Source organism: Buteo buteo, chromosome 11, assembly GCF_964188355.1.
Source record: "Buteo buteo chromosome 11, bButBut1.hap1.1, whole genome shotgun sequence".
NCBI classification, from domain to species: domain Eukaryota; kingdom Metazoa; phylum Chordata; class Aves; order Accipitriformes; family Accipitridae; genus Buteo; species Buteo buteo.
The window spans coordinates 30,062,576-30,078,221 of NC_134181.1; the positions used below are offsets into that span (position 1 = coordinate 30,062,576).

General features: G+C 45.0%; 1 protein-coding gene across 1 annotated transcript in view; it reads left to right on the top strand.

The window, feature by feature from the left end:
• Positions 1–15,402, top strand: part of BRAP (BRCA1 associated protein) — a 15,763-nt gene extending 361 nt beyond the window's left edge. The window contains exons 2-12 of the mRNA XM_075041233.1: positions 62–220; positions 986–1,187; positions 2,022–2,211; positions 3,726–3,839; positions 4,327–4,475; positions 6,573–6,648; positions 7,286–7,424; positions 7,918–8,027; positions 9,682–9,771; positions 11,684–11,787; positions 13,011–15,402. Coding sequence (XP_074897334.1) covers positions 62–220; positions 986–1,187; positions 2,022–2,211; positions 3,726–3,839; positions 4,327–4,475; positions 6,573–6,648; positions 7,286–7,424; positions 7,918–8,027; positions 9,682–9,771; positions 11,684–11,787; positions 13,011–13,371 — 1,694 coding nt within the window. The 3' untranslated portion in view covers positions 13,372–15,402. The remainder of the gene's footprint in view (positions 1–61; positions 221–985; positions 1,188–2,021; positions 2,212–3,725; positions 3,840–4,326; positions 4,476–6,572; positions 6,649–7,285; positions 7,425–7,917; positions 8,028–9,681; positions 9,772–11,683; positions 11,788–13,010) is intronic.
• The last annotated feature ends 244 nt before the right edge of the window (positions 15,403–15,646 follow it).

The following is a 15,646-nucleotide window of genomic DNA, read 5'->3' on the forward strand; positions in this document are numbered from 1 at the left end:
GTGCCGGTGCCGGGGCTCCTCTCCCCCCACCCTGTCCCAACGCCTCCTTTTTCCTGCGCAGCTCCGGAGATGGCTGCGGAGAGCACCGGGGCGGCCCCGGTTGCTGTGCCCTCCTGTTTGGAGGGGAAAGGCCCCGGGGAGCGGGCGGCCATCCTCCACCAGCACCTCGGCCGCAGGGAGATGACCGACGTGATCATCGAGACCATCCAGCCGCGGTCAGGTACTGGCCTCGGGGGTGGGTAATGCTCTTTTTCGGGTCCGTGGTTGTCTCCCACCCCGCTTGTGTGATTGCAGAAGAGGAGCGCGACGCTTCCCAGGCGCTGGGCCCACCGGTGACAGCTGTCTGTCAGTGTAGGGATGGTGGAGGTGCCACTGGGTTTGTGGGTCTTGAAAACGAGTACAGAAGCAAAGGAATGCGTGTTGGGATCCAGAGAGGAGAGCTGGTTATTCCTGGCAAACCTTTCCCGCTCAGTAAAGGTTTAGTTTATTTTGGGTATGCTGTGGGCTGGTTAGTGTTTTGTTTGCCAGCGTTGCTGGCCCGTAGCAATGAGACCATTCAGCTCTGCAGGTGTTTAAATTCCCTGAGAGGGGGAGGTTTCAAGACGGAAACTCCCGAGTCGTGTCGAACATCCAAGCCACCGTCAGAGCAGGGCAGGAGGAGCAGCCAGCTGCTGCGGGGCTCCCCTCACCCTGTCCCAGTTGCTTTGTGTTGATACCAGGGCCTGTTGAGATTTCACTGGGGACAGTACAAAACTCTCCTAGCTTGATCCGCAGCACTGGGGTCCTGCCAGAGGCTCATGCTGGGTGTCTGGCAGCTCCAGAGTTTCCCCTGGAACAGCAAAAATGAGAGGTGTGTTGTTCTGCTGCTTTCTAGGGTTGTAATTTGACTTCTCGGGGTGCTGTTGTGTACATGCGGGCTGTGCTTTGGGGACAGCAGACGTTTCCAATGTGCCATTAATAATGTGGAAACTTTGGTTTGTAAAAGATGAAACAAAAGCTGCCGTGGAAGGAAGAAAATCTTCAGAGGCTGCATCTGCCGAGGACAAAAATAAACATGATGATCAAAGTAAAGAGCATGAGGCTGCTCCAGACTCACCTTCAAAACAGCTCCCTGACCAGATTTCCTTCTTCAGTGGGAATCCCTCAGTTGAAATCGTTCACGGCATTATGCATCTGTACAAAACAAAGTAAGAATGCTTGACTAATTGTAGCTCTAGTGGGAACAGTGTTCCTGAATAATGTCACCACCCGGAAGGGTGAGTCTGTCACCCCGGGGCTGTGGCTCCTGAGCTGGGACAAACAGGAAGGGTGACTTGCACCTGGGAGGGTGGATGGTGCCTTGTGTTAATGGTAGAGCTTAAGGCTGGCCCGGGTCTCCCAGCTGCAGGTGATGCCGCTCCAGGTGGAGAGGGCTTGACCCAGGATGGCTGTAACAGCACAAGACAGTTGTGGGTTCCTAAAAAATGACATTTGAAAGCAGCTTCTCAAGGGATCCCACAATTAAATTGTGATCTCTGGGGTCTTGGCGGCAGGCCTGAGGAGCTGTCTGAGGAGGTTTCATCCTGTATTTCAGGGATTACAATTCCACACCGTTCCCCTGTAATTGCGTGAGAACTTCCATTTCAGGTCTTCCTGAAAGCTATCAGGAGACACAAAATGGGCATTTGAAATAGTAACAAACATTGCTCACTCGTTCTAGGAATAGTTCTGAGCATCTGTGGCTTGCCAACTTCGACTGTTTTTATAAAAAAACAGATGTCAAATTATTCCTGACAAAACCATTGTTTATTGGAGCTCCCCAGTTTAATCCTTTGCCAAAGAGTAATAGTTTCACGTGGGTACACTGGCTGCTTCCCACAACCCCTTGCTTCTCTTTCTTAATATTTACAGATGTGCAAAAGAGGGTTAAGATTGACAACAAAATTATTGTAGTAACTGTGGCTGTTGGAAATGTGATGTGTTCAGCTGTGCCTTTGTCCTGTCTGAAATGACATGAAGTTGTGTCACTGTTGCCTTCTCAGCAAGATGACCTCTTTAAAAGAAGACGTAAGGCGCAGCGCCATGCTGTGTATCCTCACGGTCCCTGCTACAATGACCAGCCATGACCTGATGAAGTTTGTGGCCTCCTTCTATGAAGTAATTGAGCACATGAAAATCATCCGAGATTCCACTCCAAACCAGTACATGGTGCTGATAAAGTTTAGCTCGCAGGTAAGAGCTGGAAGTCCCTTTGCTGTAGAAGGGACTGCACTGTCATATATAGCTGCTGTTTCAGAGTGCTCTCTGGCTTCGCTGGCCAGCTGTTAGCCAAGACTGTGCTTTATCCTTGGAGAAACAGTCCTGTCCTATTGCCCAGAGAACTCCTGGGGCTGCTGACTAGGATTAGTCCCACACCTTAACCTGGAGGCAAATGTCTGCCATGTTCTAGCTACCCTATTTCTTGTTGGCAGGATATTTAAAAAAAAAAATAGCAAGGATGCACAGTTCTCTGCTATCTCAGAGCATATTAAAAAAGAGAGTGGTGTGTTGTACTATGCTGAACAGAAAGGACCCAGCCAGTGGGGCTTCATTTGCATCTTAGGAAAGACTTGTTCTGCTTTTCTGAGGAGCTGGGTGGTCTTACAGCAACAGTCACCCCTAAAACTGAGAGCCTAGGGGATGAACTGATAACCAGATAATACAGTTTGCTGCTCACAGGCCTTCCTGAGCTATGTAGCTTTAAGTATTCCCCTTGCCAATTCCTTTGTGGATCCTCTCGGTTGTACCTTCTTTTCTCCCAACAGCAAATGACCTATATTGTAGTTGGGGGAGAGGTTTCCCCCAGCCCTGAATGCTGCATGAGATATTTCCCATGCCTGTTGTACAGATGTAGTATTTGTGTGCATTTTGGGCTATTTGCAGTAGTTGCAAAGATGCATTTTGTATATCACTGTATCAAATTACATGGGCAAATATCTGGTGCTAAACAGCCTTGCATTGAAAACTTGTACGCAATTCACCCCGAAATTCCTGTTTCTTAGGAAATTCCCTGCAGCCCTGTTCCTCGGTGACCCCTGATGGCTGTGTCTGAAGGTAGCAAAAGCAAGTCTCAAGGGCCTTTATGCTTCTGGCCGGAGTGACCAGAAATATGGGATCGTGGCATTCAGCTAACTTGCCTCAATCTGGTGTGATCGTTTGCGAGAGAAAGGGTTTCAGGAGGGTACTGAGTGAAAATGGATGATGTATTTGACAGGTTTGGTTTTGGTTCTGCCTCTTTGCAAGTGACTCTCAGGCACGGTTCAGAGCACGCCTGAATTGTGATGGGTGAAATGGATCCTTTCCCACAGCTAAATTGTTGTTCCTTTCTCTGACACAAGTATCAGTATCCTGCAATGTGGCCCTCTTAAATTTTTGCAGAGACCAAATTTGCTTTGCAAATGCACTGAAATTGCTGACAAAGCGCAAAACAGATGCTGAAGGGAAATCCGTTATTCCTGCTGAACGCTCAAATATCAGCATAGCTGTCACTGCTGTGAACTTCACTTCTTGTCTTCAAGTGGTAACGCTAAACCCAGTGCCAAAGTGCAATGCCTGCTGGCAGGAGCTGACTGGCTGAAATATCTCCTCTGGTATTACGGGGCTTGGTGGAGGGGAGAAGAGAGGATACAGCAGATTTCTCCTCCTCTTCCTCGGTTGTATCAGCTGCAAGTTTTCTTTTTAACTGGCTTCTTTTGTTTTGCTCATAGGCTGATGCAGATAGCTTTTATATGGCATGCAATGGCCGGCAGTTCAACTCAATAGAGGAGGATGTTTGCCAGCTGGTGTACGTGGAAAGGGCTGAAGTCTTCAAATCAGAAGATGTAAGTTTGTTTTGTTTTCCCTGAACTTCAGAGAATTTTAGCAGGATTATTTGGACTGGGCAGAACGCTGCAAGAACTGCTTAACTGCATCAATGCAAAGCCCATTTCCCATTCTGGCGCTACTTGGGAGAGTTTGTTTGGTGACTTCATGGGCTTCATGCCTCACCACCGCAGCATCTCTGACCTAACCTGCTGTGGGTTGTAGATCTAGTGAATCCGGAAAACAGAATGAGGCTGGCTGCAGATGCAGCAGCCGCACTGAACTCGTGCTGTGATGAGGATCCTGGCTGTGGTCTATTGAATGTTGTGGATCACTTTTTTTAATAAATTTCTAACCACTGCATAGACTCACAGGATTACTTTGTAGTGTTTTTGTACCCTAGTGCCAGCACTAACAGGAGAGAAGTTTGACTTTTTCTTATGTGGGTGCTTAATTTATGGTGATTGGAAGATGCCAAGCAATTTGTCTCTGCTCCTTCTTTTGAAGGGGGCCAGCCTGCCTGTGATGGATCTGACAGAGCTCCCAAAGTGCACAGTGTGCCTGGAGAGGATGGATGAATCCGTGAATGGGATCCTTACCACGCTGTGTAACCACAGCTTTCATAGCCAGTGTCTGCAGCGGTGGGAGGACACCACGTAAGAGGCTTTTTTTTATTTCCACATATAAAACTCTGTTTTGAGTGTCGTGGTTACATGCTGACAAGACTGGTTCTGCTCATCAGAGTGTGGGGGCAGGAATTACTGCCAGTTCTAATGCTCTTTTTTTCCCATTAAGGGACTCCCAGAGAGAAATCTCTCCGCCAAAAGTAATTGAACAATGTTTCCTATGGGCCTCACTCCTAAGGCAGGAAGGGAGTTGTAGAGTAATGCTGATTATTTTAAAATATTGTAGGATAAAAATACTGGGGTAAACAGCATTGGATGCACACACAGCCCTATTTCACTCAGTCTTGTGTGTCTGTTCAGTCATTCGTTTCCTCAGCATAGCTGAAGCTGCAATGTAGACAGATCTGCACATCTGGCTGGAGCTTAGGAGTCCTTTTGGGAGCCCTGCAGTCTTGCTGTCTTACTTAGATGCTAGGAGAGGATGAAGAAGAGCTGGGCAAGAGCAGGTGTACAGGGCGACAGGACTGGAAAGTGAGACATAAAGGAGGCAGGGAAGGAAGGGAAGCGGGGAAGCAGCTGCTCTTTTTGCTACTGCTAACCCTCTTCTGTTCTCACTCTTACCATCCTTCACAACCTTGTAGATGGGGATTTCAGTGTGTCTGGGCTCCTGACTGCAGACCCCCTGACTGGCACCCAGGTGCTGCTATCAGTTGATCATATTTTGCATTCTTCTGGACACTGTTTCCTGTTTTACTGCATATCAGGCAGTCATAGATAACTGCAGCACAAGGCTGCTGATGTTCGCTGTGTTTTCTTCTCTGTCATTGGTACCCGTGATTGCCTGATTCTCTGATGGAGTGTAAGGAAAATTTTAGCCCTCTGTATATCATTTGTAAGCCAAAGTAACAGAATCTCGGTAAGATTAATCATATTTGTAGCTTCAAGTAGATTGTACATTCAAGTTCATGGACTGCTTTTCTCCATAAATCAAAACCAGTTTAAATTTGAAGCAGTGGAGCTTAGCCAGTGTAGGAGCAAGATCCAAAACAGCACTTAAATATCTAATATACAATTTAAGCAGAACTTATGCTCCTAGTCTGGCAGAACGATAAAAGAAATCCCTGTCCACCTTGCTTAGGCGCCACGGAGGCTCTAAGTACCTGAATTTGTATAGAAAGCTGACTGCAATCCAATTGTCTCCTCCCTTGAATATTTCTGTAGCTTATCCAGGAGCTAATGAAAAATACATAAACAGTCCTGGCAATGGGATACACAGCCTCTGTTACCCTGCTCCCTAGCTGAGCTTCTAGTGCTTAGGGTCTGGACAAAGGTTCCTTCTGGTCTTGGGTCTTCTGTCTTTCTGGCAGCACAGTGGTATAGTTTGAAAAGAAATGATAGCAGGGTGCCTGCTACTGATTCTTTTAGGGTACAGTTACGGGATATTCTTCCTGGAAGAACTGAGACTGAATTCATTGGGTTGGGGTGAAATTGAATCATCAACTCATCTCCTTAGGGTTGTTTTAAGTACTAAGGTATGTTTGCAAAGTGTCAGTACCTCCCTCTGTTACTCAGCTGTCCTCAGCAGTGTGTAGTTACAGCATCCTTCCACAACAGTGTGTAGCTGCTGCTTAAAACCCTGCAGGTAATAGAGAACTGAAGATGTCAGCTGGCAGCAGTCTGGAGGAGCAATGTTTAGAGATGTATAACACATGTATACAAGTGCTTCTTGCAATGTTTATGGCTGAGGCAGGGAAGTGTTTCTTGAGCTTGGTCATGGCTTTTTTTGCTTACTGGCAGAGGCTGATATTGCTGGCAGCCCCACTAATGCTCTTGGTTGCAGATGTTCTCTACACTTGGACTGCAGCGAAACCAGATCAAGCTGAGACTTTGAAATGGCTTCGGAAGAACTGTTCTTTGTTCTTCTGTCACTTACTGGCTTAAAAACAGTAGCCTTGTGTAGAATGGAGGCAAATTTGAGTGGGGTAAATGTGAACTGAGAGATGCACGCATGTAGGGAGTGTCCCACTGCATAAGGCATTTACTTTGAGCTGCCTGGCTCTCTTTTTAATTACCGTAATATTAAGATGGAGCTCCTTGTGTCTAATCATGATGCTTATTGCCCTCTAGGTGTCCTGTCTGCAGATACTGCCAAACGCCTGAGCCAGTGGAAGAGAACAAGTGTTTTGAGTGTGGAGTTCAAGAAGTAAGTAGGTGGGTGGATGGTGAGATCTAGACTAGATCTGGCTGCACAAGTGCTGTAGTTGCTTTTGGGGTTAATTCTGTGGCTGCTTTCAGGCTGATTTTTACCAAACAGTGGTGTATCTGCTTTCCTTTTGAGTTGGAATCAGTACTGGGAAGGGATCTTACCTCCCAGGTTTCCTGTTCTGACAAATCTTTCTGATTCTTAGAAAGAAGTATTAGCATATAAGCTGATCGGAGTGTGCATGATGAGTATGGTAGCAGGCAGCTAAACTAACACTGAACTTGGTGATCACTTCTAGTCTGCACTCTTCAAAGCTTGCTTTTGTGGTCCTGCTGAGGTGCCTTATTCGTTAGTCAAGGCCATTCTTCCATCCATGCCTGTGGTAATTTATCAACCTGCCCAGCACCTGCAGGCTCGTAATTGGCTCGAATGAGCAGGTACCTCCTTCTCTTTAGCCTTCCAGCTGAGCAAAGTTTCAAAGAAGGAGGGGGGAAAGCAAACACTGTTTGCTTTCTCAGGAAGTGACTCGATGTACACAGCATCAGCAGGCCATTGGTGTCAGATCACACTTTCTCAAAGTGCCAATACCACCACTTGACAGTGTTGTATATACAGAGCTTTCTTACTCTGTTGACAGAACCTTTGGATCTGTTTAATATGTGGGCACATAGGCTGTGGCCGGTACGTGAGTCGACACGCTTACAAACACTTTGAGGAGACCCAGCACACCTACGCAATGCAGTTGACCAACCACAGAGTCTGGGACTATGCTGGAGGTAAGTGCTCTCTCTGCCCCTCTTGAAGGATGACCTTGTTTGTAAAACAGCTTTTGGGGCCCCTTAGTAAGCGTACTTGTGGTAGTGTTTGCTTAGAGATTAAGGGGTTTGCATCTGTACTAATACCTTGTCTTTTGGGAACATCCATCTCCTCTCTAATAGCAACTTTTGTTGGTCTGTAGCAGATGGAGGAGGGAGAACATGATTTGGTAATGAACTGGGGCAGTCCTGTAGTCTCTGTGGAATGTGTTTGTTACTCCCTTTCCATCAATTTGCCCTGAGGTATGGGAATGGGCTGTTGTAATAAATATCCTGTAAGGTGTCTGTGCGAAGTCTGCTAAATAACAAATACATCTGTTGTTGGCTTTCTGCCTTGCTAATATGCTGTTGCAGCAGTCTGCATGGTTAATTGTGCTGCATAAAGTATTTCCACTGGTGTCAACCTGGGTGTTCTTAAGCTAAAACTCCCTGTGGTTGAATTTTCTCTCTTCAGATAACTACGTCCATCGACTGGTTGCAAGTAAAACTGATGGGAAGATAGTTCAGTATGAGTGTGAGGGAGATATGTGTCAGGAGGAGAAAATTGATGCCTTACAATTAGAGGTAAATATTTTGGCTTGTTGCACTCTGCATTGTGCTGCTGCATGGAAGTGTTTCAAATCCAAATCCAATATGACTACAGGACAATTACATCAGCTTATGCAGCAGACCTGCTCCCTGCATGTAGGCAATCATCTTCAGGCAGAAGCAGGATGTTTTTACTGCCTTTTTTTTTTTTTTTTAAGAAAAAAAACCCTCTTCTTGGCTCTGCAGAGCCAATGCAGCTAAGTGTAAGCTGGCTGCAGTTTCATCCTGTGTTCACCAGTAGATTGAAGATTAGCTGGTTACACTGCTACAAACACTCCGGTCATTGGAGAGAGAAATAGGTCCAAATGCCCAGACTCACTTGCCAGACCCTTCCTAGTGGGTCTGTGACTTGGCTTAAGAGCCAGGATGTGTATGGAACTGTCAATTTTAGTAGTTTAGCTTGTAAACTGGACAAGTATGTAGGAATCCATAGCTGTGTGCTTACCTTGGCTATCAAAGAAAGCTGACAGGCTTGTCTGATACCAGCCCTGTTTTGCTCCCTTCTCTTGAACAGATAATGAATTTTTTTTTTTTTGTACCTGTTGGCCAGCTTCTCCTACCCTAACTAGAAGGGTAAAGGAGAGAAACTCAGAATTACTGCTCCACTGAGCAGAGACACTGCAGCATGATTTCAGCTGCATTAGACACAAGGGTATCTGAGGAGGAACAGGCCATAGAGACCAGACTTTGTAAGCTTATTGCTCAAATAAATATTTGGTTGCTTTTCTGTGAATTTTCTGAGTAACGCTTAGATGCTAAGCCAGCTATTTTTAACCCTTTTTTCTGGGAGGTTGGTGCTTAAAGTACGTAAAACTTCTCTGTCTAGCTTACGAGATCTAAATATTTCTAGAGAGAATGAATCTGGCAGTGTATTTTGGTGCTCAGATATTACTAAGAGTGTTCAAAGCTTTTTGCACATGTGTAATTCTGTAGTGAATGCCTGATTTGGTGCTTATTAGCCTGATGATAAGAAATGATCACGTTTTTGAACCCTCTCAACTCATTTGCAGAACCAGAAAGGAAAAGATGGGATGTAAGGCATATATCCTTGTTCTGATGCCAAAATAACATCAGAATGGGCCATACATGTTGGAGAGCAATAATTGTGAATAGTTATACACCGCTGAGGATGCTTTCCCAGAGATGTTCTTACAGTGAAGCTAGATGTGTGCATTTACCCTTCTGCCTTGGGTTTTGGGCTGTAAATTGGAAACTCAGCAACTCAGCCTTTGGGATCTCAGATGCATGACAGGGATGGTTGATGCTTCATTTTCTTGTGGAGTGTAAAATTTAGAGGTTTATTGCTACTACAATGAAAAAAATCTGTCTCCTCTTTAAAAAGTTCTTGGCATGATACTGGGTACAGCTTGGTGGAATTTATACTTGATCCTTGCTGTTGTGCTCTAAAGGCTTTCCTTGTTTTCAAGAAATCAAGTAATTTGGTTTTGAAATCAAATTGGTGGAACACATCTGCTGGATCTGCAGTTTGGATGTATGTTCAGAAAGTCCTGTATGCTTAATTTCATCTGATTAAATTGATTTGTATATTGGAGCCCTTTGGGCTTCTTAATCGGCATAGACACCCTTACCGAAAAGTTGACTGTTCTGTGTATATCTTCTGTGTTTATAGTACTCATATCTGCTAACAAGCCAGCTGGAATCGCAGCGAATCTATTGGGAAAACAAGATTGTCCGAATAGAAAAGGATACAGCTGAAGAGGTGAGCTCTGCTCTGGGTATGTGTGAACCTCTGCTGAAACAGGCCCCTGGACACTGTTAAGTTAAATGGGAGATGGAGCTGTTCAGTGTCTCATACAGCCTGAATGTTGCATGACGTGACAAGGCTTTGCATAGCCTGTTTCACTACCAGCTGAGAAAATTGGCTCCAGGATGTGTCCCTTATCTCGATGCTCAGATCTAGCAATTTGCTGCTCAGCGGTGCAGAAGTAGGTAGATTGCCACCTAGATTGAAGGTTGATTTAAATGTGCTGCTCAGGAAACTGCAGCAGTGGTGAAAACAAGTCCATGCTGCTGCAGGATCCCTGCTTGCCGATGCCATCCGTCTCACACTGACGTGTATCTCTAGGGAAGGTTAGTGTAGCATAGACAATATGACTTCAATTTGCTCGGCTGCAGAAAGTGGAAGCTGTCTTTCTGCTCCAAATGCATATTGATTTGCCCTTTCTTTCTGATCCCCTATCTTTCCTCATCACCCTTTGGGAAAAGTTCAGAGTCTCCACCTATAAAGCATCCTGTAGGCAGGACTGCTTCAAAATGTCATGAGCAAAAATCCAGTGAGAATATTTTAATGCTTTTCACTCTGCGTAGATCCTTTCAACTAGGTTTAAAGTTAGTCAGAATTTAGGGTTAAGTCCTTAACTGAACTTTCTACATGACTTCTAATTAACCATTTAGTATCTGCAGTTAAGTAGCATTGTAAATGTAGAAATTATGACCATTGAAATAGTAGTCATTGGTCTAAAGAACAGTCCCAGAAATCTTATAGAGGGCCCTATAAAAGGAAAAGATACAGCAAAAATCATCTTGCACGTGACTAGAAAATATGATTCACAAAGTAACTTCAAAGAGAAACAACTATGTTATTTGCCCCAAATGTGGTTTCATGTTTAAAGATCCTTACGATTTTATTCAAGGCACTTGCTCCATGTAAGTCTTGTCTGGATCAGTGCCACTATGCAGTGTATTCCATTATCAGTACTCAGGCTACTTCCCCAAATTAACCATCAGCTGCATAAACATTCAGTGATTAAGGCTGGAAGGCTTAAAACCTGCTCTGCATTGACTCTGGCATCGGTGAAGGCACCATGTGTGCTGACACTGACATTTATCCAGATTGCTCCTCCAGGAAAGCATTTTTCCTTTAAATTTCTGCCTCCACTACATGCAAGCATGCTTTTGACCCTAATATAGGGGAAACAAGTATTTCTGTCTATAAATCTCCTGTAGGTCTTATGTTAGAAGTTTTGACATGTTCTGTGCAGTGCCTAGAGAATGAGAGCTTGGTTTTCTTCAGCAGTAGCAGTCTCAAGTTGTGAAGTAGAGGGGAAGAGGAAGCCAATGTACGTGTGTTTCTGTTTGCGTTTTGCATGAGTAAGATATTCGTGTCAGTAGGTCACTGCCTTATGACAGCAAGCTGCTGAGTCAGTGCTGAACAAAGTAGCATGTTAATTTTCAGACTTTGACCATACTTATTTGAGGTTTAATTTAAAATGAGCAAAAGCCTGGCATTATAAAGCCTTAAGATGGAAATTTAAGTTTGCTGACAGAAAAACAGCTGAGAGAATGGCTAAATGAATGCTTAACTGCAGTCAATAAGAAGTTAAGGATCTGATGTAGCTTTTGTTTGAATGGGGTGCCTGGCACAGATAGGCAGCCTGAGTTGCTGTTCTGTGAGAGCAGCTTCCACGGCAACGTGGTTCCTTGTTGGGGTACTGCAAAGTGTAATGCAGAGGGTCTTCATAAAAATTAAGCCTTTTCTTGACTCAAAGCTTTTGCTTATGTGGATGTAGTAATTGGTCAAAGTCTAGAAACCGCTCCAGAAAATTGAATGTCATAATGAAAGTGCAGAGGACTTTGCTCTGTGTGAAATGCCTGTGTGTTTGTTTTTACAGATTAACAACATGAAGACCAAATTTAAAGAGACCATTGAGAAGTGTGACAGTCTGGAACAGAGGCTGAATGACTTGCTCAAAGAAAAGCAGTCTGTCGAAAGGAAGTGGGTACCGCTGCCAGGTTTAGTTCCATGCAGCCATTAAAACTCCGCACAGGGACATCCAAAAAGAAAAAATCTTGCTATTCCTGGGCAATTTTGAGCTATTTAAACTGGTATACTGAGAACACAGCTTATTTTAAAAAAAGCTCTCGTTTCTGTAGGTGTTCACAAATTGAAAGTGCCTGTTGAGTGGAACACAGCTTTTGGGCTTTTGGCTCTTTTTACATGGTCTGCATATTTAGCATTCAGTAATCCTTCCTCTGCTTGCTCAGAAGTAGATGCCAGTCTGTTTTGCAATTGGCGGATACATCCAAAGAGAAGAAAGGCAGCTCAACAGAGGCATCTCACCAGCACAGAGCAAAATGTAGATCTTAGGAAGTGCCTAGATGAAAGATGTCAAGCATGGAGACTCTGCGGATCAGTGTGTTCCAGCTCCCTAGGTGGGACTGGTGCTCTGTTCCTCCTAGCCCACCAGGCCGCTGGCACTGCTGCCCATCCAGCAGTCCTGGTTGGAGCAGGGGACCCAGGCTAGTGAGCTGTGGTTCATGCAGCTCACATTGCTGAGTGGAAAGAAGTCTGTGTATGATGCCAGCAAACTTTCAGGGCAAAACCACTGAGTTTTTAGGAGCAGGGAATTGAAACGTGAGGCTACTGATATCCTTGTGGGAGCATCTTGCTTCTGAGTGAAGTGGTACCTTCAGGGTCTTGTACTCAGAGTGTGGCGGGAGCCAGCATCAGGGAGTCCCTGACTGCCCTGAGCTCTCTCAGGATGCCATGTAATCTTTGTGCCCTTTTTGGCACCTATTCCCTAAGTTGTGGATGCATGTTCAAGATTACGGTCCTGTGCTTCCAAAGGCACCCTGCCTTTTGGCATTTGGTACAAGATGGAATTGCCTAACTTGCAAGGGAAGGGATTCTCCCAGGTTATGCGGTCTGAGGGACAAAGGAAGGGATTCTGCTTCACAGCATCCTGCAGGTAACACCATGCAGGCAAACAGGTGCTAGCAAGCCTTAAGCTGGGTAGAAAATCCTGGGGGGGATTTCATAGTCCTCTTGTATTGCCTCCCCTTGCCTGTCTTTTGCTGGAAAACCAAATTCCAGGTGGTCTTGGTGGGGCTGGGGACAGCTGGGGGTCAGTTGCCTAAGGATGGGAAATAAAAAGGACGCAGTAGTGTTTGATCTGGCTATAGTACACTGCTTTCCTGACTTGTGCTTCTATTTGTAAGGTGTTCTCAGCTGAATAACAAAGTGGCTAAACTTTCCAATGAGCTGAAGGAGGAGCAAGAACTGAATAAGTGTTTGCGAGCGAATCAGGCCTTGCTTCAGAACAAACTAAAGGAGGAGGAGAGAGTGTTAAAGGAAACCTGCGAACAGAAGGACCTGCAGATCTCTGAGATCCAGGAGCAGTTGCGGGATGTCATGTTCTACTTAGAGACGCAACAGAAAATCAATCACCTTCCAGCTGAGACCCGACAGGAGATTCAGGAAGGACAGATCAACATAGCAGTGGCATCTTCTGCCAGCTCCTCCACAGGGGGCACAGGCAAACCTTCTTCCAGGAGAGGCCGTGGCAAGAGGGGCAAATGAAAATCAGAATGCTGTGCTCCCATACTGGAACTGGCCATGCTGCTGGTAGGCCAGGCTCACGTCTCGGGACCCTGTCTGGGAACGCCCAGTTCACTAAAGCCCAGCTAGAAATTGTCTTCAGAGCTGCTCATAAAACTGGCTGCCAGTCAATGGAGGTGTCTGTGGTATTTAAAAGCATTTCACTGCACTATTTAGCTATTTTTAGGCAGATCTTAATGACCGTTTTGCCTTCCTACCTTTTCAAAGCCCCTCCTATCCATGCATTTGACTTTCTTCTTGGAGAGTGTACTGTTTTGGGGTGGGTGGGTGTGTATATGTTAAACTTTGCATTCCCCAAGGGGATGCTGTAGAGTAGGCTAGGCCCAGTGTGTAAGGCTTTTGCAGTTCTTCTCCTGGATTAAAAGTATTCTCAATTAAGAAATTACTTCATTTAATAAACAGTGTAAACTAGATTCTATACATCTCCTTTTAGTATATGCAGCCCTGACACTGCAGAACTGCTAGTGCAGGAGTAGAACTGTAGTTTGGAAGTAAAAAGTAATGAGGTGTGGAAAATAAACCATCTTAGTGGTGTAAGAAACTGAACAAGTCCTAAAGGCTTGTAATCTAGGTTATTAAATGCTTTAAGGGACTTTGCTACTATCTCTGTCTTCATTTTAAAGATGGCCTTTGAAAGGCCAGTGCTTGCTGCCTTTGGGACAGAAAGCATGAAAGTTTTATATTCTGGACACTGTTTAACGTGGTTATTTTACAGGCATTTCTACAAATTAAATAGAGCCATCTTTGCGAAGACTGGTACACATTGCGTATTAACAGCTGCCACAGTGTTCCAATCCTCCTGGAGCAGGGTGCGTGTGTGTTCCCTCTGTGAGCTGCAGTAGCGGTATGTTGGCATAAGCTCCAGTGCTGCTATCCTCAAAACGAGGGGAGGAGAATGACGAACACAGCATTTTAAAAACTTTCTTCCTACGTGCCTGTACCCAACCTTTGTGGTAGCTGCTGGCCCCTACCCGCAGGGCTGCCGTCCTCGGGTCTGCAGTGGAGCTAAGCGCCCTGCCCTGCGATGGGACCCTCGCCACTAGATGCAACTGTTGTATCCAGTTATCGTGATCACATAGCGCTGCCTGTTGCACTCTGAAATGTGGCTCTGTCCAAAATCTCAGCTGGCAAAACTTTTGTGTTATTTGCCCCAAAGGTATGCAGATCCTGTAAGGGAAATTTGTGGACAAATCTGGGTGGTTTTTTTGTTGGTTTTCACTTAGAATGTATATCAGACTTGATGCTCTGGGGTGGGAAGAGTTTTACCCTGGCTGGAGAAGCAACTGTCCTGGTTGCTGTGTTGCACTCAGCAATCTGAGTGTTTAAAGGCTAATCCTTTATTAAAAATGGCTGGAGGAGTCTCGCAGTTGTCTTTTCAGGCCATAGTATGATCCTTTTCCATTGTTCGAACTGCAGGAACAGCCATGATCTTAGTCTGTAACACTGAAAATGCAGCTCTTGACTTACCAGCTCCAAACTGGAACAAAGAAGTAAAACAGCTAGTCCTTTATTGCTAGAAGTTTGGCCAGTTGAAAGGAATGAGTTACAATAAACAGAATGACTCTCGGAAGGTGAGTCGTTATAATCTGCTTCCTGACTTTATGGACTGGAAATGTTGAACTTCCTCACTTTGAAATACAGGGCGCTTGTTAGTGCACTCATTGCATCCCCTGCTTGGGTTTGGAGATCTGCCCCAATCATCTGGAACTTCGACCTTTTCTAACTTTGTAGCATGAATGTACACTAACTTTTCTAGTGTGTGGATTGTACAACCAGGCCTCTGCCTTCTGTAAATTATTCTAAGGACCTAGAGATGTACAACACAGCTTGCTCTCCTATAGAAACTATTTTATTTAAGATATATTTTTACACCATCTAATATCCTCTGACCTTTTGCTGAAAGCTTGCTTTATGTAGAACACTAAGATGCTGTACTGTATCTTGGAATTCATTTTCAAAAAATGTGATTGAAAATTAAAACAGTGTGCAGTATTTTTGTTTGTGTATTCAACTGGAAGCGGAGGGAGGAGATGGCAGGGAGAACAACAAAACATGTGACTTATTCTTTTTGAAGTCTTCTACTTTTTAACTCGAAGGCAAAGCTGTCCAAACGAGCTCTTTGTTGTGTTTGGGTTGGGGGGAAGTTTGGTTCAGCTGAGCTGAGAGGAGCAGATAAGGCAGGCTAATTATCTCTGGCTCATGAGAAGTGGGCAGCTCATGCAGAAAAAGCAAGGGT